A 27,587-nucleotide genomic window follows, 5' to 3' on the forward strand; every position below is an offset into this window, starting at 1 on the left:
TGCCAAGTCTAATAAAACTGAATTACTGCTGCTGTTTGTCATATATTAGACTCACTGGCACCTCAACTTCTGAGAAATCATTTAATTTTCTCCAGAACTTCCAAGAGTGAGCACTTGATGTTATCAGATAATAACTTTCAAATTATTTCAAGACAGACAGCAATACCACTACAAGGCTGTACCTCATTTTAACACTACACTGTATCTTCAATTTTCAGCATATCCATAAACTGATGGACTTGAATAAAGACTTTCAGCTGCTGAGATTCATGTACAACTTTTGTCCTTCTTACAGGCACTCTTAAGTGTTTAAGACTCATCTAAGAAGTGCTCAGCTCCTTGACCATTTTGCCTGTGGAACTCAGATGCTGCTCTAGAGACCAAACACACTGAAGCATGGCAGCTCAAACCAGGCTCTAGGATCCACCCTGCTCCACTCTTTACACATCCCCATCTTTGTTCATCCTGAACACCATCACCAGTACCACTGTCTGAGGAGCTGGGCTGTTCAAGTTAATGGTCGATCAAAGCTTTGGCTCCACCCTGCAACCTCCTGCTCCATCAGGAATTCAGTGCACAGCTTGGCCCTGCCAGCAGCTGAACTGGCTTAACTAAGCACAGCAACAAGATGTGGCACAAGAGGCGCCTCGTAAACCAGCAAAGGAAATACTGCATGCAAACAGAAACTAGTTGAATGAACTAAAGCTCCAAAAATGTGGTCCAGGATAACCTTGCAAAAGAATGTAAAGCTGCTGTGAGATCCAAGAAAATAATTTTATACCAACTGAGCTGGCTGCAAGGTTGTTTGATTTTTAAGAAGCACCAGCTTGAACTACTTGCAGACAACCTGCAAAGGAGTCTGCATAGAGCAACACAACCAGACATCCAATTTTAACACTGAATTAAGCAGATATCTGAACACAACCATCTATATACCAACCTGTGGACCACCAGCTGCGTTGCCTCTTCAATAATACTTACATCAATGAATACAACTACCAGTAGATGACCCATTAATAAAAAAAAGCATTTGTTTCAACTACCTGAGAGGTTGAGGAAAATGTAACATTCTATTATATTATTATCCAGAGATCTACAGAAAATTAAGTAGTAAAGGATGAAAACCAAGTACTATTACTGTGTTAACTCATCACTTTTGTTCCTAGGAAGTCTGAACGGCCATGGCCTTTTCTACATGTGTCTTAGGAAGACATCAAGACATCAACTAGACACATGATTTTTCACCAGCACAGCTGTTGCCATTGGAAATCCAAGCAGACACCAAATCACATGGAGAGAAAATCCTTCAGCCAGTACTTGGGATCTACACTAGGAATTCACTACAGTAAAACTACAGAACAGATTTGCCTGTTCTCAAAAGATTTGCTGGTATACTTGAAGGCTTTGATGTGATCACAGCTATACAGCAGCTTCTTTGCCTTTAGAACATCTAGGAGAATTGAGGTGAAACGGGTATTAACAAAAAAAAAGAAAAGAAAAGAAAAGAATAGAAAATCAGCAAGCCCAGCAGCTAGAAACCCTGTCTATATCTGATCCCCACCTTCTTGTTGGAGACTAACAAGATTGCAGGAAAGAATCACTGTGATTACAATCATTTACTGAGGCTCTTCAGTAAAGGCCCCATATAGGCCACAAGCCAGACTGGCTTCGAACTGCATGGACACAAAGCCCCGAAGACTGATAGTTGTCAAAAATTGTTGCACTTCTGCATACAAAGAAAGACATCTTCTGGTTAAGGTTAGATTTCGTCCTTTCATATCCACCATTGGATGAAAGGTTTCACTCCAGTTTGATATCCCATGCCTACCCCTGTCTTTTTATATCACTCCCTTAGGTCATTTTTAGTATGGGAATGTGAGCTATCATCTGAAGCCACTCCTCAAAGCACAGAGCACTCACTTGCTAGTTAATTTTATCTCTAGTCATGCTTGAGCAATTTCTTGATAACATAACAGGGATATTTTCCCTATTTAAACAAGAGATGTATCAGCAATGAAACAAAGCAGACAAGTTAGGCAGAAAAGCAACAACATTAAATGGAAGATAACAGAACATGGAAAGCCAGCTCTACAATGACACTAAAGCATAACATTCCAACTTTCCCACTCTTTTCTGGAGAAATATGGAGAACAATGTTTATTGGCTAGTTTTCAACCTCACGATCTTCCCAAGAACTTCAAGGAAACACTATGCTAACACAACATTACACAACTGCAGCTTTCAGACAGCACAGAATGGAGGATCTCAAATTTATGAGAAGGGTGTGTTTGGTTTTCTGTAAAAGGGGGAAGAACAGGATTCTGCCACAAAGTCCCATGATTTCCATGTTATCCCTTACCCCTGTTTGCTCACTGCCTGCTCCAGGGACTTCTCTCTTGCAAAGTTCAAGACCCAGCTGGACTCTGGTTTCTCTGGCTGCAAGTGACAACTTCCATCTCAAGTTTTCTACCATGTAACAAATTTTGGGGTGTAACTAAAAAGCTTTTGAGAAGACCGTTCATACCTCAGGAACAGCTCCTCGAAATAATTGCCAGTTTCAGCTCTGAAAAGCTCCCCGGCAAAGAATCTTTTCAGTCAGCCCATTAACCACTAAATCATTTCAGTGAGAGCCTGCAAGGGTTTACAAACTTCATCAAGACCTACAATGTGGAGTTTGTGGGTGGTTTTAAGTTAGTGTGATCTGACATTCATCAATACAGAGAACATTATACCTGGGATTCCCTTAATGAGACTACTAGGCTCCTAACTTTCTTTTCCAAGGAACATGCTGCTTCTTGTACCCCTCTGCCACCAAAGTACAGGAAGAGGGCAAGGCTTTAAGCAGTACAGCATTAGTGCATCTGACAGCTGCTGAAGCCTTCTTGTGCACAGCCAGTCCCTTGCCACACCAGTCAAAGCAGGGTGCAAAGATACTTCTCCATTGATGCAATCAGTGCTGCTACCAACGGGAGACCAAAAGCTGCACTGGGTTGAATACAGACAGGAATAAAAGCCATCTATCTGACAGACTTGGCAGTTGTCACAGAATACCTGGAGAATCCATGAAACAAGTCTCAAGGAGGCAGTGTTGCAGGCTGTTTGCTGAATGGTTACCTTTCCTAAGCTTGGTTATGAATCCATTGTCCATTTGCACACACAGGGATGTATTAGCTATGAAGACGCAGTGCAGTTTTGCTAATTAGCTAAATCAGAGAAGACTAAACTTATCCCAACTTCCTTAATATGAACCAATTCAAAGACAGTAGTTTATGCCTTCAGGGTAAGGCTGCCTGCCTGACATTTCTATTTAATATTAATGTTGAGTCCACTGAAATTCAGACAGTATTCTGAAGAAAATGAAGGTTCTGAGTAAGAGGTGGTCTTTATATAGGTCACTTGCACAAGCAAATATTTACAAGAACTCTTTCCTCTCTTAGAAAAATCACACCCAGCTGCCTTGTCACACACTTAACACCATAGATTATTTCAGAAACACTGTTCTGTCCTAGTATCTGCTTCCTAAAGCCCATTTATTCCTTTGCACTTCCCATCAAAAATTCACAATTAATACTTTTGAAAATGCTTAAGTCTTCAGCTTTAATTTACAGACCACTCCCAAATATTATAAAGCCCTGGTGAACCAGAAGTCTACAAAGCAAGTGACTCCAGTTGTTTTGATTTTATGCAGAACACTGAAAATATCTATATGTGCAGGTTGTTTAAAAAAAAAAAAAAAAACTATCTGCAAGCAGTTTGAGATCTCCTGGGTATTGATCAAGAACTTTAAATAGAGTAATTAGCCAGGGTTCATTAAAACATGTTTCCATTAGCTTCCCTAGATATTTAATCTGAATTAATTTACACAGCCACGTGCCACAGGTACAAATTTTAACCCCCTTAAGCCCATTTTCCTATAACATGGAAATTTTTTATTTTTATATATTTTTATATATTATATTTTTATATAATATTTTATCTATTTAATATTTATAAACATTAAATATATTTATATTCCAAATATAATATGGACTTTCCTATAATATCTTTTCCCACCAAGGCTTCACCAAGTTTTTGCCCTATTTCCATTACATGGAACTGAAGCATTTCCTCCATGACTTTAGTATCACGCTCCTCCCACAAGGCCTTGACTTGCAACTTCAGCCACCCAGGCTTTCCCCGGATGAGCTGACAGTGCTCAGATCTCTCCAGGATGAGCATATCTGAAGCAGGGACTACTGAAACACCTGAAGCTACTCCTAAGCACTGCCAGTCACAGCCAAGCATGCTGGAACCACCTCCCATTTTCCCTGAACAAAAAAGCAGTGAAGCAGAAAACTGTTAGAAACTTATTACTCATGGATTTAATGTGCTTCTGAGTCAGATCAACGCTCACTCCAGCAGGTACCCAGACCTCCAACTGTTACCCATCACCTTGATTTAGGATGGGAACATGCAATACGTAATCCTAACACCATGTCTCAGTTTCCGCTCCAGAGTATGGATGCTCATGCTAACATGCTGTTTTAGAGAATTTTTCTCTATCCTCTCAGGTCCAAGACTCTTAACCAGAGAGCTGAGCACCTGAAGCAGCCTGACTTAGCCAGCAAGCCATCACACTTTAGCCTCTCCCGTAAACACTCTTCCTAGGAGTGTCACAAGACATGACAGAATAAAGCCAGACATGGCTTTCCCAGGAATGCTCTCTTCAAAGCACTCTGCAGAGGTTTTAACACATCACAAAGACAGCATAAAAAGTGGGACAAGAGCTACAAACACATATCAAGGGCTGGCTGAAGCATGCAAACCTCCAGGGAATGCTGACCTTACCAACAAGGAATCAGTAAAAGCACAAAAAACCTCCAGGAAAATTTCATTAGAATCTTTTAATCATCTTCCCCTGACACAGGATAAATAAAATGCTTGGTTCAGAAAGGAAAAGCCTAAAATAAACATGTAATTGGCCTATGTTATTACTGGCATTACTGAATGCCATGGTGTGCAGCTTTAGAAGAGGACAAACTAAATTTTCTATCAGCTGAAACACAGTGCTATCCACTCCTTCCCCAAACCAGCAAAACATATCTTTGAGACCATCCCTTCTTCAAAAACGAGCATTAAAACAGAGAAAAGCTCTGTGACCAAACATATTTGTCTCATTTGTTTCCAAACAATTGCAGCAAGATCTTAGGCTGAAAGAGTTGCATCTAATACTTGAAAGCTGTACTGAACATGCACTGTTTTATCCAGAGAAATCACTCCTGGGAGAAGAGCCGATCGCCTCATTCAGAAACTTATGTTGAAACATTTCTGGATGAGTGACCAAACAGGTCAGCTCACTCCCTAAACAAACAAAAGAGAGACACTTACTAAAGATATCCAGGCTAAAGCTGTTTCTCCTTCTGGGAATAGGGAAATCCCAAATCTTCACATGGCAATTTAGCTGTAACTGTTGACACATCTCTAGAATATATTCCCCACCTGCCATGGAACTCACTACTGAATTGGATGGACCAACATGGTCCTTCATGTCATTCTGCAGACAGACCCACTGCCTCTGCTCTCTGCAAGAGTACTGCCTCAGATTTGCAATATAAACTATTTGAAACACCCACCAAAATCACCATTTAGGACATGCATTCCTCAAAACTAAGTAAATGGTCAAACAGCATAAAGTCAATTGGGGAATATATATTTTTTTAAAGAAATAAAAAGAACAGACTATTCACAACTTGTTTAATAGCTCAGAGAAAGAAAATACTTTCAAGTTCACTAGGGCATTCTGCAAAAATTCAGACACCGTATATAAAATTGGGCCCTGCTCACATATGTATCAATTATTCAACTATGGCACATCTGCGTAAGAGATACACTTCTGCACTCAATTTATTTAAGCTTGGACAAGCCTGACACATGCCAAGATTTAAAACTATTACACTTAATTTAACATTTCAATCCCATGCACAATCCCAACATAAGCAACCAAGCTCTGAACACAAAGCAAGCCTGAGGGGCTGGAAGAGCAGCCCCCCACTCCATTCACCCTAAACCATTTGATAGGATGTTATGTCATGTTATTCAAATCCAAGTGTGACTGACAAGACTTTTCCCTCCTCCAGCAGCTCTCCAGGGAGCAAGGGTTATTTTGGTAACTTTATCTGTTGTTTTCCTCAGCAAGCACTTTCTTCTCAACAGGGAATTTCATTGATAAACTACCCAAATGCATCCACAGTGTTACAGCCAAGGGAGCACTGCAGAATTCCCAAAGTCATGAGCAGTATTCATCACACACATATCTCAGGCTCTTACACTCCCAAGTAGATCCATCAACTGTTGCAGTTTACATGTGACTTCATAAACATTTGCCAGAAAATTGGCAAGACACATCGTCTAGAGAATTTGAGGACAAGCTGCCTGTGCCCCTTCCCTCCTCCACAACTACTCCCAGGGTATCTCTGTCACATTAAAAGGAGGAGCTGCAGTTTTCTGGAAAGAAGAATGCCTATGGCAATCAAATCCCAAATATTTACCAGGCATGTGAATATCAAAACTAAGAACAAATACATTCCTCAGGTCAGTAACATTCTACTCCACACTTCTGTTTCAGGAGAGCCTCAGGCATTTTTGTACTGAAATAGCATATTACTACTCTTTTAGTCCTATAATTCCTCTTGGACAAAAACATGTAGCAGATTTGCTCTAAAAGAAGCATGAAGCACCATTTCAAACCCACAATGTTTTTAAGACACTGAGATGCTACAGGCAAAAGAAATTGTTCCATATTTTTACAAAGCATTTTTCATGGATTAAAGCTAGCAAGAGACTGTAAGAAAGAATGTGGAACATCAAGTAACTCAGATTGACGCCCAGTGCCCTCTTATCTTTTGATACAGCAAGTCTTGCCACTAAATGTTAAACACGTTCATATCTTTTATTGTAAGGAAGAACAAAGAATTACAGAATCATTCAGGTGAGAGACTAATTTTAAAAAACCCCAATGCAATCTGCTCACAATTAAGAAGAGACGCTACTCATTCCCAAGACTGTAGGGGCAAAGCTCAACTGTTATGGAACATGTCATGCTGAAAAGCAAAAACAACAAACTCAACCAAACTTCACCTCTGTTCACGGCAGGGAGACAGACTCACTGTCAGCCCACGCTTTCAGCCTGTACACCATTCTACTGCTGCCAAGTACTGTAGCTGAGGAAACCAAAGCACAGTTATTTGAACCAGCAGCTCCCAAAGTGTCACAGGATCCTAACACATTTCTCATCCAGGCAAACTGGATGACTCTACAGGTAACTCCACAGGAAAGGTAATCGACGTGGAAGTTGTTCTGCTCACACCAGGGCTGTGGCAATTCTCAGAGCAAGGTGCAAGATGTGCTTTAGTAAGGGGGCCGCTAACAACTACCACCACCTGGAACACCAGCATAGAAAGCATTGTACACTCTCCAAGTCATTGTTATCCTGGAAGTTTCACCTGATCATGTACCTCTTCCAGGGAAAAGCAACATCGTTCTGCTGTTACCACATCCAACTTAAAACCTTGGAACTTCAAGATAAATACTTCCATGGTCAAAATTCCAGCAATATGCCACAGGATCCAAAAAATTCTAATCAAAGCCTCTTGTTTGTTTCTCTGTAAAATGAATAATTTTTTCCCGCTACTGCATTCACCATCACCACCAATTCTGTAATTTTATCAGTGTTATCAGGAATATTACAGTCTATTTCTATGAAAATATGTACTTTCCGCACAAGAACAGGCTGGAATGATTGTTCCTGGACCTTGCTCTGGAAAGTCTGATTAGATGACTTGACTTAGCATAGCTTTGGATTGTTCATTTGAATGATATGAAAAAGTCCATGCTAAAACAAACAACAACCAAACAAGAACAGTGCCCACCTTAGCTATTAATGACAGCTACAGGCTCAGATGCTCAACACAAGCCTGCTGCTCTAGTATCCCATGAGAAGCAAGAGTCCCAGCTGGAAAACAACAGCAAAAAGCACTGTCTGCCTGTGACTGCATCCTCTGAGCTTCTGCACAGCAGCTTCTACAAGGGAATAACCCTGACATCATTTTCCCTCCCTTTGTTTCCAGGTGGCTTCATGACTGGCACAGTGGCTGTGCTGTTCAATTCTCCACCTTCCCCAACCTCCTCCAATAAAGACACTCATCTCCTAACAACCCATGCAGCTTCCCTGTCCATATGGCTTCAGATTCACCAGAAAGAAGCTCTTCTGAAGGCCTGGATTCAGGTGTGAAGCGCTACCAATGGATCAAACCCCAAAAGAAGGTAGAACAAAGTAACAAGCTCTATAAATGTGGGAGCAAATAGCACTGTACTCACACTGCCCAAATTTTACTCATGTGCAGTGTTTTGACAGCTTTGAGGCATTATTTTAGACACTTTTCAAATATGATCTTTTGATATATTTTACAGCTTTTAATGCTACAAAAAGTGTGCAACATACAAAGAACTTAGAAAGCCATACTAAAGCCCAGAAGGGCTATTTAGGAGTACTTTCAGCATCACTGGCTCCCAGAATAGTGGATCATAATATTAGCCAGCCTCCACAAGTTTAATTTAAATGGCTGCTAAGGAAAAAAGTTCAGTTTGGAAAGATTCTTCTGCCCCAATTTAAAATCATAACAATCACGGTGTATGAAATAATACTCTGCCTTAAAACCTGAGACAAAGATTTTAAGATATACAAGTATTCTCCAATATTGTAATGCCTAATAACCTCTAAGCTACTCTGCTACCATCTCTTAACATCTTCCTTTTCTATCATTCTTGTTTAAATAGCTTCATATTAGGTTCACAGAGGGGATTTTTTTTTTTAACCTAAAACTCTGATCTCCTAGACAGGATCCCAATTCCAAATTTGTGATCCCAGTAGGCAAAGTAGAAGTGTTTACAGTCAGAGATCAAACTCCATCTCTCAACAGACAAATGATCACTTTAAGATGGCAACAATATGCTGCCATGGTATTTAAAGTTATTCATGATGTACAGCTCTAAGCAACAGAAACGTTTGTCCTATTCCATTTTCCCTAAACCAATCCAGACACCACACTGGATAATACAGCTGTGGTGGGGCAAAACCCAGCAGGTAAGTGACTAGAGCACTGACCCCATCCTCTCTTTTAACTATACGACAGAGAAATTCAAGTTGAATCCTTCTCCCAGCTTCATGCCAGCACCACACAGCCTACCTGAGCTCTCCAGCATTCTCAGAAAGTTTTCAGAAAATGCCTTTTTCAAGTATACTAAGTCTGAGATACTGAACCTTAGTGAATAAAACTGACATTAGAGGATAACATTTACTAAATAATCTTGGAGAGCATCACAAAGTCATGATGGGTTTCACTGAAATGCCTCAAGGGAGGAAAGTATTTGGGGAAATTACTTTGGGAAGAGCTGACATACAAAGAGAAGAATTTAAATTCCATCAGCACCCTCCCTAGCAGAACAAGTTTAGACTATGGTTTTTACAAGAGGATGCTGGAAGACTTCACAAATGCCTGGAGGAGGGGAGGGAAACCAAAAACCCTGTAGTTTGTGGTCTGTTGTACGCTTTTCCCATTCGTGTAAGCCTTACCTGTGAGCTGCTCATGGAAAGGAAGCCAACATAGCCCCAGAGCACGTGAGAGGGGTTTGATGTGGACAAGCTCAAGCCACACTGCCGAGTGTCTGAGCTGGAACAAACTGCATTATTCCAGGCAACTCTGCCCTATACAGTGCTGCTATTTCTGGAGTCAGAGGTGAGAGTATTATCAGTGATGGTACACCATATGTTTGGTGCCTGCTAAACCACAGACCACGAAGCAAAAATATGAAACACTGCAAAGCTTTGTGTTCTGTGAGGGAAGTACAGAAAACCATCCTTCCTACAGCTAGTAGGACATATACATCTAATTAAGGCTATTAACAGTAATATTAAAATGAGCGTACATCTTTAGAGATGTGAATCAGTTCAGGGAAATGTTCCCTAGAAGCACACCCTCCCAGGCGATTCCTAGAGACAGGACAAGCATTCACCATGGGAGTCCCATTCCAGCATTCTGTTTCATAAAAATGCAGGAAAGATTTACAACATAAACTGTTTCAGCATTTTCTCTTTTTGGCTTTAAAACCTGGTGTTGCTTCACACAACTGATCAGAAACAAGTGAAGATGGCTACTGATCACTGCCTGGAAGCCTCCAGTTAAAAAAGTAAGCAATGTTACTACATTCATAAAATCTCTGACCTCTGCTGCACAGTCAGCTCTATAGGCTTCAGTAAGTTAAGACAGATGTCACCACAAATTTGAATACCTGTGTCACGGTGAGAGATCCAGCATCTCACCCCTCACACATCTCAGATGTTGAAGCATCAAAAATATGGTGTGCTCCTAGAAGCAGTTCAAAAGGAACAGTCAAGGCAGGAATTGGGGCTGTTGGTTGACGAGAAGTTGTGGATGCCTCATTCCTGGAATCCAGGGGGGCTTGGAGCAACCTGATCTAGTGGAAGGTGTCTGTGTTCATGACAGGGGGGTTGGGACGAGACAACCTTTAAGGTCCCTTCCAACCGCTCTTATGGTTCTATAATTCTATGACCAAAAAGGCATCCGAGTCAACACAACGTCATAAGCGAACAGCAAAACAAAACGCATGACAAATAAAACTAGAGTCAACAGTTCTCTGCACCTGCAGTTAATCAGGACCTTGTATAAGTGGAGACAGTTCTGACCAGCCTGTCTGAATTTTACAAGAGGATCACATTAATATTGATTTGTTTAGATCACCATGAACACAGCTGAAGAACTGCAGCCTCATGAACAATTCCTGTTGCAGATTATGACAACTGCAGCATTGCAGTGATTTTACTTGAAAGTAGTTAGTTTTTCTGATTTTGTGACATACACAGATAGGCCACAGAGACAGATATAAGCCAAAAATTCAATTGGTAAGGAAAGAGCTGACTGCAAGCTCCCTCCAGATCTTATTTCAACTCAGCTGAGAACAGACTAACAAAAGTTGACTCAGCTCAAATCAAGTCTGGACTGTCACAGAAGGTCTACAAGCCAAGCAGGTTTGGGTTTGTTGTCTTTTGTTTAATTCCACCAAAACCTTTTTGTAGAGCAATTACTTCAACACTTAGAAGAATGCATGCTCTGCTGAGTTTGTTTTGCCGTTCACTTGGTGCAAAGTATTTTACCCTGCAATACCAGAACAGTCTAGAAAAGAAAGCCACAATTAGCAAACTACTGAGCATGATGAAGGCTGGTGAGCTTCCTATTAAGATTCAAAAGATCTAGACAGCAAACTTGCCACCAGATTAAGCTAGTCATTATTTTTTAAACAAAAGACAGCACATTTGCCTGATTGATTTTGCATAGCAGGGCTGTAAGAGCTATTTGGTATTAACCCACACTGTGACATACAAGCACTTAATTACATCAGCATAACCACTTGCATTCTCTAAAAGAGACTCAAAACTCCTGAGAATCACCTAAGGAAACGAAAAGAAGTTTTTCACAAAAGAGCACACAGTTCTACCACTAACTGGAAAGGAGTAAAATACTTCAGGTATGTAGAGAAACCATGAAAACTTATTACATTAACTACCTTTTGCCACCTCAGCACTTCTCAGCAATGCATTGTTTCAGGCAAAGATGCACAAAAAATAACAAATGCAGCAAATAGTCATTCCTGTCCTGCATGATGATGGTCATTTTTCCCTATGGTGTTACTTGGCAAAAGGGACATTCCATGTGTACCATTAGTCTTTAGCCTACTGTTACTAAAGGCATCAGGTGCTCAGTTTAAGGCAAAATTGTAGACATTACAAACAAGAAACGCACTCTAATGCAAACACGGGAAATCTAAGCTCACAAAGCTGTAAGATCTAAAAGACACATTTATCTAAAGGAATAAAATTAAATAAACTTATGCACAAAAACTCTAAAGGCAGCACAGAGAAAAAAGACACCTCTAACTCCTGAAGGAGATTTCTCAGCTCAGAGCTGCAGACATTCAGATACCAGCGTTCCAGGACCATTTCTATGAATGTCACCCCTGCTCAAAAGTGGAACAGGATGGGTTTTCATCTCCTGTCTTGAAAAAAGGTTGCAATTATGCCACAAGCTGGTACCCAGGGAAAGTAGGATCTCTGCTCTTCACCTAATGCACTGTGATGGATACTGATAAGCTGAACATCCAGAAAATCAAGGTATCCTACGATAACAGAAAATTATCAGCTAACAGTATTGAAAAATTTTAGTGCCATAGCAACCAACTTCACATACTTTAAAACTGAATTAGTCAGAAGATCAAAAAGAAAAAACTATTTTAAAGCAAGATTTCAAATAAAAAGGCGACTACCTAGACCTTTTATTCATCCAATTCTTTGGGGTATATTATTAGGAAGAATAACTGCAAAGCTTTTTCCAAAGCAAGTGTGCATTTTCCAAAGACCAAATAAGCAGAATCCACTGGAAAAGTGGTGCATGCATGCAGGAAAGCTACACTACAAGGAACACCTAGTCATCTCTGTACTAGAAAACAAATACAGCACTTTATTTGCCAAGAAGAATCCTTCCTCAAAACATTCTGTTCCAACCATGACAACCCAAAGCAGCACCAGAGAGATCGCCTTTCCTCCAGTATAAGGGAGAAGAGAGTGCATGCAAAACACAACCTAGCTGTACCTGTCTCTACTGTAACAACTGACCAAGTCTTTGCTTTTCAATATATTCAGCTATTTGGCTCAGTAAATCGCCTCCCCACACACAGCTTTCTCACTGCACTCTGAGCCAAGCCCAGGCTGCACAGCCTGCATCAAACTTTATTTCTCCCCTTGTATTTCCATTCCTTTTCTCCTTGGTATGCAGAGCCACAGCAGGCCAACAGTGCCAGCCTGCTGGAGGAAGCAGACCTGTAAGATAATCTCTTTTATTGAGCCAAACATCCCAGGCCAAACTGATAGACAACAAGCTACCACAAGTACCAGCCTGCCAAGAACAGCACAGAATTAAGACCCATCCCCAAAAAAACCACAAAAGTAACTCTCTCTGATAACAAAAAGTGCAGCTAAGGATATGGACAACTGAGAAGCTATGCTCAATGTTCTGTTCACAAGACAGTAAGTCCAGGACCTGGCATGAGAGAGACCATCTTCCTCTCTATTCAGCTCACACATGTCTTCAGCCAGAAGAAAAGAGCACTTTTAAATATTGCTACATCCTGAGATGAAGCCAAAGGCTGATGCCAAAGTAACTAGCCTAAAAAAAACCCCCAAACTTGTAAAGTATATTTAGTATTTTACTTTAAGATTTAACTACAAAAGCCAGGAGGAAACTGAGCTTACACTATCCAAACACAAGGGAAAACGAGAACTTCAGAATAAAAATGCAGCTAATCTCAGTGAAGAAGCCAAGCCTCAGGAGAAAAACCTTCAGTGTTCCAGCCTTGCCTTCCTGTTGCTCATGTGGTTTTCAAAACTTAATCATCTCAATCCTTAATCCTAGGTCGAGCCACTCTCTTCTTCTTGGATAGTCCATCTTCCATTTCATGAATTTGAGAAGCAGGAGGGACTATCCTGACCACTCAAAGTAATCTGCATCTACCACAAACTGTCATAAATTCTTCATTAAACTCCATTTAAGACAGAATGGTATCTGAAAATTTCTAATTCAGATGTCACAGGCTTCAACTCAGAGTCCAGTTACAGAGCAATAATTAACTCAATCTCTCAGAATTGCAACACATTTTTCCTTTAAGTTAGCTCAACTCCAACTATATTGGTAAGAATTCCCCTTTTATTTTTCTCAGGAATGCAACAGTTCTTAAACTCCTGTGTCCTTTTCAGACTTTGAATGATCGCCAGGTCAATATCCCTTAGAAAGAAGGCAAAATGTAAGCAAAGCCCTTGGCAAGGCTTAAGGTACATCTTTCAGGTTTCTGATCATTGCCTTTAAAAAATCCCAACCCTTTGAGCGTTGACATGTGAACCAGATGATAATGCTGTAGGCACTGTAAGAGCACCACTGGAATACTAACTGCCTGCTCCTTTGCAATAGTAACGATTAGAGAACCAGAACAGCCTCCATCCCACAACCACGGATTTATCAACCCGAGAAACAGGCAGTTTCTTAAAACAGCTCTCCCTGAAGGCCAGGGAGAATGCCTGGAGATTTTGTGGAAAAAAACCCGTAACTGCTGAAAGAGATGGTCGACCCTCTCAAGAGTGTCTTCACCATCTGCATTTCCTAAGAACTAGCCTACCCTCACGCTATGTTTAATCCACAGCTCTCAATTACTTACAGCTCTGGACAGGTAACCAGTCATCTGCTGCCACAAATGACACATCTCAAAAAGGGTACTTTAAACGCCAGCCTCCACCTGTGCACGGGAAAGCTGAGAGAGACATAATAACAGGAGTACGTGCGCAAATATGACATAATGTCTTATGTTGAGTCAAAATAAAACCTTTGACCTTTAACTCAATAAATTAGGGAGATAAAAAGAGGAAAAATAAAATAAAATAAGCTACTGTGACAGATCACACTCATCTACCTCAGTGTGAGCAAAAAGCTTCAGGGAAGCCTTTACATTTCCAATCCGTTTGCCAAAAAGGTAGAAACACTACGAAACCAGGACAGGGCCTGAGCACACACAACTTTTCCTACAATTACCAAAAGAGATGAAGACTCCAATGCATTACTGTCTGGTTTATATTCTTCATCTATAATTTTAAAACAAGTCATTTCACTGACACTATTTTATCAGATCACCTAAGGAGCTCAAATACACCGAGTGCAAGGAATAAAACATTTAAATGGAAGAAATGTGACAGTTCCCAGCCCATCAAATGGTACATGCTCCCTAGTCCATTAAGTCACATCAAATGAATTTCCTGGCCTTTTACACCGACTACAATCCTGAAATAACAGGAAAAATACTATTCTTGAAATACACAGCTGTCACGATAACTTGTTTTCTTCTCAATCCAATCCTCAACACTGAGAGAGCCCTATTCTTTCCAGAAGGCAGCGCATTCAGGCTCAATTACACTGTCTTTGCTATAAAGGTGCTACCAAAGAAACAGAACCGTTCAGGATGAAGAAAGTAGCAGGAGGCCAAAACTTTGATCTCTAATCCCAGGTTAACCACAATCATTTGATCTTAGAAAAAATACTTAGCCTATAATGCATTAGCATTACACAGAACAATATAATGCTTTAAATATTGCACAGTCTCTGCAAGCAAAGCTCAACAATTATGGTATCAAATTCACTCACCAATTAACCAGATGTAATATAGGTTTTAACTGTAAAATTATGCTCCACTAGTAAACCAGATAAGAGAACCACACTGGTTAAGATTATTTTCATCCCTTTTAATGTTTCCCACCTCAAATTCAACAACTCACTCATGCTTCAAATGCAAATCATCATTAATCAAGCAAAAATCGTTACCTAGAAAATATATTAATATTTCATGGGTTTATTTATACTTTAACCACCATGCAAATCACTTTAGCAGGAAGCCCACAAAAAAAGGGTTTAAAGGCTACAGCCTATGTTCAGTGAAATGCAAGCCCTGAAGTCTTTCCAGAAAACAGGCTCGCAACCTGAATCCTTTCAGGAAAAAAGCACTTTGGAACATGGTCTTTACAAATATAAATACACTCGACCCCATTCTACTGTTTTTATATCATGACATAGTATTCGGTGAATAATAATTAAAATCTTGATGACAAAATTTAAGTCACTCAAAACTGCAATATATCCAGTGCACGAATACTTCTAACTAGAAGGAAGTTAATTCATCTGCAAAACACACCAAAAAAATGTGGTTTATTCTATTTTCTGATTATGGTCAAAAATGTTTAAGATGAGTAGCTCTAACCATGACCATTTCCTTCTCCAATCAAGGAGCATCCTTCCCATCCTTCTACTACAAAAGGAAAGAGGACTCTGCACTACATTAATTAAACATTTCTTTGACTCAGTGGAAAAATAAGTGGTAAAAAGTATTTGATATCGGTCTGGGGATCTGACTACTTTTTCTTCAAGAATTCTAAAAGTACACCGTGCTTAAATAACTCTTTTGATAATACTTTAAATTGACAGTCTACAAATGATCGCTCAAAACCAAAATTTAACATTTACTATTTGGGGGTTCGGTTTGGGTGGGTTTTTTCATTTGTGTAGGGTTTTGGGTATGGAGTTTGGGGGATTTTTTAATATTTTCTTTGTGTCACACCATTCTTTACTGAATACTTGTGTTAAACTACTTCTTTCAACATTTGCCTTACGAGTTGGGCTCCTGTACCAGTCAACCACCAACTCAACACTCCTGTTCCTTTAGATTCAGAACTACCCAATGAAAGCAAGGGATGATGTACTTTAAAGACATGCACACCTAGAAAACAGCAGATACTGAAACCATGCGATTGCATTCACACTGACTAATGAAACAAGCACACCTTCTCTTTTCTCTATATTTTACGGACTCAAAAGGAACGTTTCAAGTAGTTGTTTCTCCTGGTTATTCATATTTAGAAGTGTCCTAGCTTACCTACATCACATTAAGAAAGATCAATGGACAATCCTAATAGTAACACTCCCAGTTTCAAGATGAACTTTTCTCCACTTTAGAGAAACTTCTTATGAGAAAAGTAAGATTACCTTAAACACCTATAGAAAAAAGGCTGCTTCTGGAGCCTAACTGCATCTAAAAATCTTACCTGCTACTTGCAGCAGTGTCCACACACTGTCCTCACTGACAGTATCACACACAAAACAACTCCCCCAAATATCCATTTACTATAGCCTGACTGGTTTTAAGTGGGCTGTATGACTCAGACTAGATCCTCACCCATTTTAAAATGTAATTGACACTTTTCTGGTATCATCCAAACAAGCAGTCAGATGCTCTAAAGTCAAAAGTAAAAGTTATATCAACAACGGCCAATACGTCACTTATTTCCTCCGCTGTCACCTCCAACGCAAAGGAAACGTCTGAGACAACATCTGACCCCGTTCCCTATCAGCTGAAATGCTACCCAGTGTTTACAACTCATGACTTTTATTCAAAATCTAAATATCAAGTGTTAAACAGTAGGGCTACACAGAAGTTAGCTATTTTAATTAGTTTCTCAGTGCAGCACTCTGTGAAGTCATTTTTACGTCAGGATGCAGCCCATCACATCAGTGTTACTGGGGGCAAACCATTGAGGGTTAAGACCAGCTGACAGTGCTCTTTCCAGGGTAACAGACAAATAAGGGCAAGGTTGCAGAGTGGCACCTTCAGAGAGAAAACTCAATCCAAAAGAGCCCTGAGATGTCCTGTCGATGCCTGGAATGTCACCCAGGAAAAGATTCACCTTCAGCACTGGGCGTCAGGCAGCACTACAGCTAGACAAGACCAACAGCCAGCAAACTACTGACATCAAGGCAGGCTTAGGAATAGGAAAAGGAAAACCACAAGCAGACATAATATTCATAGAGTGGAGTTCTCAGGAGATATGCAGAGCCAACATAAAGGTTTGTACTCGCTGAAAATAAAGCATGATAGCATTCCTTCATCTTCGATTTGATATTTTCCCTCTCCCTGCACAGCCCTGGGTCCCAGCCCTGCACTCACCCTCTTCTGTGCTTTAACTCAGAAAAATGACAAAACTATTCCAGCAGAAAACCGATAAATTAGACCACAAAAGGGTTTACCTTGCTAAAATGGCAGAAAACCAACAAGCACTGGAACTATGAAAAAAGTAGGGAGGGGCTATGCTACTGGAAAGAAAGGAACAACAAGAGCTTGCTTTTTCGGCAGGCTGGCAGCTTGTGAGCCACTGCTTGTGAGGTCAGCTTCCGAAATTCTCTCGGATAGGATGCCTCCTGTCCTGGGTTGCAGTATATTCTATTACCATCCCCATCAGCTGTTGAAATCAGGTGGGGCAGTGTTTCCTTGCCTCCTCCCCCCAGACTATCTTTCTGTTAATTGCCCATCATTGTCCTGCCGCCTGACTCAGAGATAACTCCCTCCGGACTATCTTCTGTTAATGAGCCTAATCAACACTTTGCCTCATGACTTGTTACCCCATTGTGAGATGCTCCACCCAGAGGGAGGAACCAAGCATCCCAGCGTGGATATAAGCTGAGGCTGAACACTAGAGACAGGGGCTTCCCACTGGATTTCCAGAGGACAGGAGCTACACAGCCACCACTGGACTTCCAGAGGAAGAGCAGACTGCTTCACTACAGGATCACTGCTTCAGAGGACTGCAGCCACCATTCTACCAGACTGCTACCACCACCCTGCCTAACAGGGTGTCAGGTTGTACCTTGACTCTGTCAGTTTGATAGTGTTTTCTTTTACCTTTTTTTTCTCCTTTTCTTTAATTTCCATTAAATTGTTATTCTGACTTGGTGCCTCCCACTGGTTTGTTTTCAAACTAGCACATAATTTGGCGCCCAACGTGGGGCAGCTCTGAGAGAAAGTCAGAATTACAATTTTGTGTTAACGGAAACCTATTCACCATGGTGCTCAGCTTGTCTATGTGGGTACTGTATCTTGCTCTCTATATTTTTCCTCACATGGGGAACTACCTGCCTGTAGTATTACTCCTGTTAAAACCAGGGAATGGTATGAGAATTGCTTTAATGGTTTATTATGTCTACAGCATAATAACCTGTGAGGCGATGAATACCATTCGGAGTATATACTCAGTTTTGTTTGGCTGTCCTAGTCTGGGCTCCTATGTCTGGGATCTCCTCAACAATCGCACCCAGCCCCTGGTGGGAGGAGTAGAGAGTGGTTTCTTCCAGCCTTTCAGGCCAGGCACAGCAGTTTTTGAAAATATTGAATTCCCTCTGGATGTCAAAGACGGCATAAACTTGCTGTCAGTTCTGCTTTGTCTTCTCTGTACAGCCTGCACCATGTACACCATGCTTAGAATCAGAGCTATGGCACAGCATCCTCAGGATGAGGGAGGAAAAAAGAGCAGAGCAACAAACACCATGCCTACGCAGACTGACACAGAGGAGAAAGGAACCAAATGCAAAGCAACAGCGTCCATGTCTACGCAGACTGTCACCGAGGAGAAAGAACCCAGATGCAAGACAACAGCGTCCATGTCCACGCAGACTGACACAGAGGAGAAAGAACCCAGACGCAAGACAACAGCGTCCATGTCCACGCAGACTGACACAGAGGAGAAAGAACCCAGACGCAAGACGACAGCGTCCATGTCCACGCAGACTGACACAGAGGAGAAGGGAACCAAAAGCACTGTCAGCGTCCCCACGCAAACCATCACTGAACCAGAACAGCCTAAACCGATTGCAGTTGCCCCCGTGCAGAAGAAGAAATCAAAAAGCAAATCAGTCCGCATAGTGACTGACGAGGATGCAGCAGGACCTTCGCACCCAGCAGAAGAGGCAGAGCCAGAGATCATCACTCGGTCGCTATCCCTGGGTGAGCTGCGAGACCTGCGGAGGGAATTCACCCGCCAGACGAACGAGTCTATCCTGACCTGGCTGCTCCGCATCTGGGACGCTGCAGCCAATGACACCATTCTGGACGGAAGTGAGGCCAGGCAACTGGGATCTCTGTCCCGGGATGTGGTCATTGACCAGGGGATCGGGAGAACCCAAGAAACCCTCAGCCTCTGGCGGCGACTGCTTACAAGTGTAAGGGACAGGTACCTTTGTAAAGAAGACCTCCAGGTGCACCAAGGAAAATGGAGCACAATGGAACAAGGTATCCGGTGCCTGAGGGAATTGGCTGTGCTGGAGATCATTTTCTCAGAAGATGAGAGATTTCCTAAGAGCCCAGATGGTGTCCAGTGCACGTCACAGATGTGGCTGAGGTTCGCACGCCTTGGACCAGAGATATACTCCCGTTACCTGGCAACACTGCAATGGAGGGAAGGCGAGGACAGGGTGGGCGTCTTGGTGAACAAACTGAGGATTTACGAGGACACCGTCACAGCCCCGTTTCGCACCCATGTCTCATCCGTGGAAACAAGTCTTTTGGCTGAGCAAGTCCGGAGCTTGATTGAAGAAGGCCATCAGAAACTGAAAAAGGAACTTAAGGAAGAGATTTACCACATCCCACCAGAACCAACAAGAGTCTCTGCCATTAGGAGCCGGCGACCCCCAACCAGGGAGAGAGGATACACCCCACGAGGTAACCTCTGGTTTTTCCTTCAGGAACATGGAGAAGACATGAGTAAGTGGGATGGAAAACCCACCTCCTCCTTAGCAGCTCGGGTACGTGAACTAAAAAGAGGGACAACTACCACAAGAAGCGCATCTAGAGTCAACATTGCTCCGGTCTCCCGCACACAGAACTCCAGACGGTACCGGAATGATACTATGACCGATCCTCTTGAAGGGACCTCAGGAACGTATTCACCGGAAGGGAGCAACATGCAACATGACCAGGAATAGAGGGGCCCTGCCTCTAGCCAGGTAGAGGAAAGGGAGAATCGGGTCTTTTGGACTGTGTGGGTCCGATGGCCTGGCACATCTGACCCACAAAGATACACGGCTTTGGTTGACACCGGTGCTCAATGTACTCTGATGCCATCAAGGTATGTGGGAGCAGAACCCATTTCTATTTCTGGGGTGACAGGAGGATCCCAGCAGCTGACTGTACTGGAAGCTGAAGTGAGTTTAACTGGGAACGAGTGGCAGAAACACCCCATCGTGACTGGCCCGGAGGCCCCGTGCATTCTCGGCATAGACTATCTCAGAAATGGATATTTCAAGGACCCAAAAGGACATCGTTGGGCTTTTGGGATAGCTGCTGTGGAGACAGAAGATATCAGACAACTGAGTACATTGCCTGGCCTCTCAGATGACCCCTCTGCCGTGGGACTGCTAAGAGTTGCAGAACAACAGGTGCCAATCGCCACAGCAACAGTGCACCGTCGGCAATACCGCACCGACAGAGACTCTGTGGTTCCCATCCATGAGATGATTCGCAAACTGGAGAGCCAAGGGGTGGTCAGCAAGGCCCATTCACCTTTCAACAGCCCTATATGGCCAGTGCGTAAGTCCAGTGGAGAATGGAGGCTGACGGTGGACTACCGTGGCCTGAATGAGGTCACGCCACCACTGGGCGCCGCTGTGCCAGACATGTTGGAACTTCAGTACGAGCTGGAGTCCAAAGCAGCGAAGTGGTACGCCACTATTGACATTGCCAATGCTTTCTTCTCCATTCCTTTGGCAGCAGAATGCAGGCCCCAGTTTGCTTTTACCTGGAAGGGTGTGCAATACACCTGGAACCGACTGCCCCAGGGGTGGAAGCACAGTCCCACCATTTGCCATGGACTGATCCAGACTGCATTGGAAAAGGGTGAGGCTCCAGAACATCTGCAATACATCGATGACATCATCGTGTGGGGAAACACAGCAAAGGAAGTGTTTGAGAAAGGAGAGAAAATCATCCAGATTCTCCTGGAAGCTGGCTTTGCCATCAAAAGGAGCAAAGTCAAGGGACCTGCCCAAGAGATCCAGTTCCTGGGAGTAAAGTGGCAAGATGGACGACGTCAGATTCCCACTGAGGTCATCAATAAGATCACTGCGATGTCTCCACCGACCAGCAAGAAGGAAACACAAGCTTTCCTAGGCGCCATAGGTTTCTGGAGGATGCACATTCCCGAGTACAGCCAGATCGTGAGCCCTCTCTACCTGGTTACCCGCAAGAAGAATGATTTCCACTGGGGCCCCGAACAGCAGCAAGCCTTTGCCCAGATCAAGCAGGAAATCGCTCATGCGGTAGCCCTTGGCCCAGTCAGGACAGGACCAGAGGTGAAGAACGTGCTCTACTCTGCAGCTGGGAACAATGGTCTGTCCTGGAGCCTCTGGCAGAAGGTGCCTGGTGAGACTCGTGGCCGACCACTGGGATTCTGGAGCCGAAGCTACAGAGGGTCTGAAGCTAACTACACTCCCACAGAGAAGGAAATCTTGGCAGCCTATGAAGGAGTCCAAGCTGCCTCAGAGGTAATTGGCACTGAAGCACAGTTGCTTCTGGCACCCCGACTACCGGTGCTGGGTTGGATGTTCAAGGGAAAGGTTCCTTCCACGCATCATGCCACCGACACCACATGGAGCAAGTGGATCGCCCTCATCACACAGCGTGCCCGTATTGGAAACCCGAATCGCCCTGGGATTCTAGAAATTATAACAAACTGGCCTGAAGGTGAGACTTTTGGATTATCCTCTGAAGAAGAGGAAGAGCAAGTGACTCGTGCTGAGGAAGCCCCACCATATAATGAGCTACCGGAGACTGAAAGACGTTATGCCCTCTTCACTGATGGTTCCTGCCGAATTGTAGGCGCTAACCGGAAGTGGAAAGCTGCAGTATGGAGCCCCACACGACGAGTTGCACAAGCTACCGAGGGACAAGGTGGATCGAGTCAGGTTGCAGAGCTTAAAGCCGTCCAGCTGGCTTTGGATATCGCTGAACGAGAGAAGTGGCCGAGGCTCTATCTCTACACCGACTCATGGATGGTAGCTAATGCTCTGTGGGGATGGCTGGATCGCTGGAGAAAAGCCAACTGGCAGCGCAGAGGGAAACCCATCTGGGCCGCTGAGATTTGGCAGGACATCGCCGCCCGAGTAGAGAAGCTGACCGTGAAGGTTCGACACGTGGATGCGCACGTACCCAAGAGTCGGGCTAATGAAGAGCATCGCAACAACGAGCAGGTGGACCGAGCTGCCAAGGTGAAAGTATCACAGGTGGATCTGGACTGGCAGCACAAGGGAGAATTATTCCTAGCTCGTTGGGCCCATGATGCCTCTGGTCATCAGGGGAGAGATGCAACATACCGATGGGCCCGTGACCGAGGGGTGGACCTTTCCATGGACAGCATCTCACAGGTCATCCACAGTTGTGAGACCTGTGCTGCAATCAAACAGGCCAAGCGGGTGAAGCCTCTGTGGTATGGTGGACGATGGTCAAAGTACAGGTATGGTGAAGCCTGGCAAGTTGACTACATCACCCTTCCCCAAACCCGCCAAGGCAAGCACTACGTGTTGACCATGGTTGAAGCAACCACTGGATGGCTGGAGACCTACCCTGTGCCTCATGCTACAGCCCGGAACACCATCCTGGGCCTGGAAAAGCAAGTCCTGTGGAGACATGGCACCCCTGACAGGATCGAGTCAGACAACGGGACTCATTTTAAGAACAGCCTCATCAACACCTGGGCCAGAGAACACGGTATCGAATGGATATATCATATTCCTTATCATGCACCAGCTGCTGGAAAAGTTGAACGCTGCAATGGACTACTTAAAACTACCCTAAAGGCACTTGGTGGGGGGACCTTCAAAAATTGGGAAGTGAACTTAGCAAAGGCCACCTGGATAGTCAATACCCGAGGGTCCATCAATCGAGCTGGTCCTGCCGAGTCTGAACCCTTGCACACAGTGGATGGAGATAGAGTCCCTGCGGTACACCTGAGAGGTATTTTAGGAAAGACTGTTTGGATTAATCCCACCTCAGGCAAAGACAAACCCATCCGTGGGATTGTCTTTGCTCAAGGACCTGGTTGCACTTGGTGGGTAATGCAGAAAGATGGGGAAACCCGTTGTGTACCACAAGGAGACCTAATCTTAGGTGAGAACGGTGTGTAGGTTTCCCTGTGTATATATATATATATATATGTATGTGTGTTTTAGAGTTTAAGAAGGTATTGATTTGGGATAATGTAGATGGTAATAGAATAAGGGGTGGATAATGTCCTGGGTTGCAGTATATTCTATTACCATCCCCATCAGCTGTTGAAATCAGGTGGGGCAGTGTTTCCTTGCCTCCTCCCCCCAGACTATCTTTCTGTTAATTGCCCATCATTGTCCTGCCGCCTGACTCAGAGATAACTCCCTCCGGACTATCTTCTGTTAATGAGCCTAATCAACACTTTGCCTCATGACTTGTTACCCCATTGTGAGATGCTCCACCCAGAGGGAGGAACCAAGCATCCCAGCGTGGATATAAGCTGAGGCTGAACACTAGAGACAGGGGCTTCCCACTGGATTTCCAGAGGACAGGAGCTACACAGCCACCACTGGACTTCCAGAGGAAGAGCAGACTGCTTCACTACAGGATCACTGCTTCAGAGGACTGCAGCCACCATTCTACCAGACTGCTACCACCACCCTGCCTAACAGGGTGTCAGGTTGTACCTTGACTCTGTCAGTTTGATAGTGTTTTCTTTTACCTTTTTTTTCTCCTTTTCTTTAATTTCCATTAAATTGTTATTCTGACTTGGTGCCTCCCACTGGTTTGTTTTCAAACTAGCACACCTCCCTGCAAGGGGGCCAAAAGACCCCAGACAGGTGAAAGAAACAGCAAGGGGCAAGTTATTCATAAAGCACATTATCAGAGCGTTTCATAACTGTGACAGATGTTGCAGTAGGACTCATTTAAAACACCTACCACGAGGGTCTTACTAACTACCCCCCAAAATTAAAACGTGAAGTTAGATAAAAATCTAAATTAGCTTTGCATTTTAAGCCAGAAGTAATCACTGACACTTACTGGTTCAAGACTCCCCTCGGTCAAAGTAACCATTGTCACTGCCATCTGCTGTCCCCATAATAAGGGATGAGAAACGAGCCCAGGTTTTTCCTAATTGCATTCCCAACTGGGCAAAACACCATTAAAACTGACCCAGCCTAGCATTCCTGCACTTCACAGCAGAGAAGCCAAGGATTACACAGACCTCAAGACCAGAACAGCTCACCAAAGGCACGTCCCCCAAAGGCTGCTTCAAACTGAGCCCAGGAATGAATGAAAGGATGGAGCTGGAAGACTCGAAGGTGGCAACTCAGTTTTTTCTCGAGCTGGACTTAAAGCCGCGCACGACAAATGTTTGGGAACAACACAGGCTGTCCCGTTAACCTCCCAATAAAGTCACCCAGGTCTAATGATTGTATATCGAGGTTCACACACACACAGCCAAGGACTGGAAACCAGCCGCCTCTACAGCCGAGTTCTAGGCGAAGGTGGGAACCTGAACGTGAAAAAAACCTCCTCAGGTCACTGCTGCTACGAGCACGGCGCCTTCACTCAGCACTACGCGGGCTGGGCTCTCCCAGACCTCTGGAAACGAATAACCCCGCAAGGCACCAGAGCCAGAACACAAAGCCATCCCTCCGAGAGCTCTGCCAGCCCGGAGGGCGCTGCGCGGGCGGCAGCGCGGAGCCCCGAGCTGCAGATGAAGAGGAGCTGCTCTCCGGAGCCCTCACATCCACCCCGCAGCTAGCTCGCTCCTCTCAAGGAGCTCCGCAGCGCAAACTCCGATTTTTAAAACACAAACCATGAGGGAAACGCGGGGCGGCGGCACGGCGGGGCGCGGGCGGCGCGGACCCCGCTCTTTGTTCGCAGCCGCGGGCAGGCCCGGCCCGGCCCCGGGCCCGACCCTCACCTCGCGGACGTCCTGCAGGCACTCGAGCACGGCGAGGTTGTTGGCCCAGCTGTGCTTGGAGCAGAGCCGCACCACGTCCTCCCGGCACACCGCCTCCTCCGACAGCTTCCACCCGCTGCCCGACCCGCCGCCGCGGGCACTCCGCGGGACGGCCGCGCCCGGCCCCACCGGCTGCCCCGGTCCGGGCGGGGCACCGCCGGCACCCGCAAGGCCGACAGCAGGGCTGGGCGCCGCCGGCCGCGCCGCTAGCGCCAGCAGCAGGAGCAGCGCCGGGCCCGGGCAGCGGCTCCGGACACGTCCGCACGGCGCCATCTTGGATCCGCCACCTCCGGCGTCTGCCCGCCCGCCCCGCGGCACGCACGGCGTATGCAAATCAGCGCTTCCGTGACGTCACCCCAGCGGGACACGCCCCTCTCCCGGTGAGGGGGCGTGGCCTAGCCTGGCCCCTCCTTCAGCACGCGCCCCGGCCCCGCCCCGACCGTTGTCTCCTCAGGCGGGCGAGGCGCCGCTTCGGGAGGACGAGGAGCCACCTCCGGGGCCACGGCGGCTTGACGGCCCCGCCGACCCCCGCCGCCCCTCAGGGCTCCCGCACCCCCTTAGCGGCCCCGCAGCCCTTCGGCGGTTCCGCAGCCTTTCAGGGGACCCCGCCACCCTTCAGCGGTCCCGCACTCCCTCAGCCGCCCCGCAGGCCCTTAGCGGTTACCGCAGCCTCTCAACGGCCCCCGGAGCCCCTCAGCGGCCTCCGCGGCCGCACAGCCACGCAGGGCAACACTGGGGAGCCAGCGCCGGTGCCGGGGACGCGAGGAGCCGAGCCTGGGCGTGCTCAGCCCGCTGGGAAGGCGGCGGCCGGTCCCTCGCCTCTCTCAGCAGCTGTAGTCAGTTTTTGCCCGAAATCTCTCATTTCCCACTCACACCTCAGCTGCCCCAGCGACTGAGGAGGTAGGAGACGTAATGGGGAAACTGAGCTTTGCGGCTAACGAGCGGGATGACGAAAAACATCTACTGAAGAAGGAAGAAAAGATACAGAGATACAAAGAAAAATTGCAGAAGAACGAAGAGAAAATGCAGGCGATCAAAGAAAAAATTAAGAACACTGAAGAAGAAATGCAGGATATCAAAGAAAAAATACAGAAGAATGAAATAAAAATACAGGAGTACAAAGAAAAAATAGAGAAGATCAAGGAAAATATACGGAAGAACGAAATGAAAATAGAGATGAAGAAACAAAGACTAGACGAGATTGAAGGAAAAAAACAGAAGAATGAAATACAAAAAGAGAATGTAACAAAAATATGGACGAACAAAGACAAAATACAGGAGATCAAAGAAAAAATACGTAAGAACAAAGAAAAAATACAGCAAAACAAATTAAAAATACCAAAGAATGAAGAAAAAATAGAGAAGAATGAAGTAAAAAAAGAGAATGAAATAAAAATACGTAACCACGAAGAAAAAGTACAGGACATCAACAAAAAAATACAGAGCATCAAAGAAAAAATACAGGAGATCCGAGAAGAAATGCAGAAGAACAAACAAAAGCCACGGGAAACCAAAGAAAAAATACTAAAGAATGAAGGAAAAATACAGAAGAACAAAGGGAAACTACAGTGAAAACAGGAACTTGACTGGCTGCTAAAAACACCCAAAATCTTTAATAAAATGCTGACATTCAAATTTCTTGCTGTCATTTCTCCATGCTAAGTGCCAAATTATCAGCTGGCTTGATCTTCTGCCTATATATGGATGCTCTCCTGGCCCCTCCTGGGCAGGATGCTGGGCCAGCTGCAGGGGATGGGGTAAATCCAAGAGCCTGCACTAGGGGGGCGCAGCCCTGGGGTAGCTGCAGGGAGCAGAGAGCTGAACAAGGGCAGAAAAATCACATTTTGGGGGTGCCATGAGACGGCTTGTTTTCGAGTTTGATGCATTGGCTGCACCTCCTGTGCTGTCAGTGCCAGACACTCTGTTTTGGGGGCTGGGATTTGGCATGTCACGCTCCATAGTGGCTCCAGGCTTTGTCCATGGGAATGGAGAGAAATAGGCTGTAGGCGTGATCTGGTCTCCAAAGTAGGATCTACAATGGCTGATCTCATTGTCGATGGGATCTACAAGTTCCTCCTAAGGCAATAAGGGGGGTTGGATGCTGAATTTG

At 44.6% G+C, this 27,587-nt stretch overlaps 1 protein-coding gene across 1 annotated transcript in view; it reads right to left on the bottom strand.

Annotated features, from left to right (window-relative positions):
* GLG1 (golgi glycoprotein 1) overlaps positions 1 to 25,755 on the bottom strand; it is an 85,998-nt gene extending 60,243 nt beyond the window's left edge. The window contains exon 1 of the mRNA XM_032121767.1: positions 25,439 to 25,755. Coding sequence (XP_031977658.1) covers positions 25,439 to 25,750 — 312 coding nt within the window. The 5' untranslated portion in view covers positions 25,751 to 25,755. The remainder of the gene's footprint in view (positions 1 to 25,438) is intronic.
* Between the last annotated feature and the right edge of the window lie 1,832 nt (positions 25,756 to 27,587).

This window comes from Corvus moneduloides, chromosome 12, assembly GCF_009650955.1.
Source record: "Corvus moneduloides isolate bCorMon1 chromosome 12, bCorMon1.pri, whole genome shotgun sequence".
Classification (NCBI taxonomy): Eukaryota; Metazoa; Chordata; class Aves; order Passeriformes; family Corvidae; genus Corvus; species Corvus moneduloides.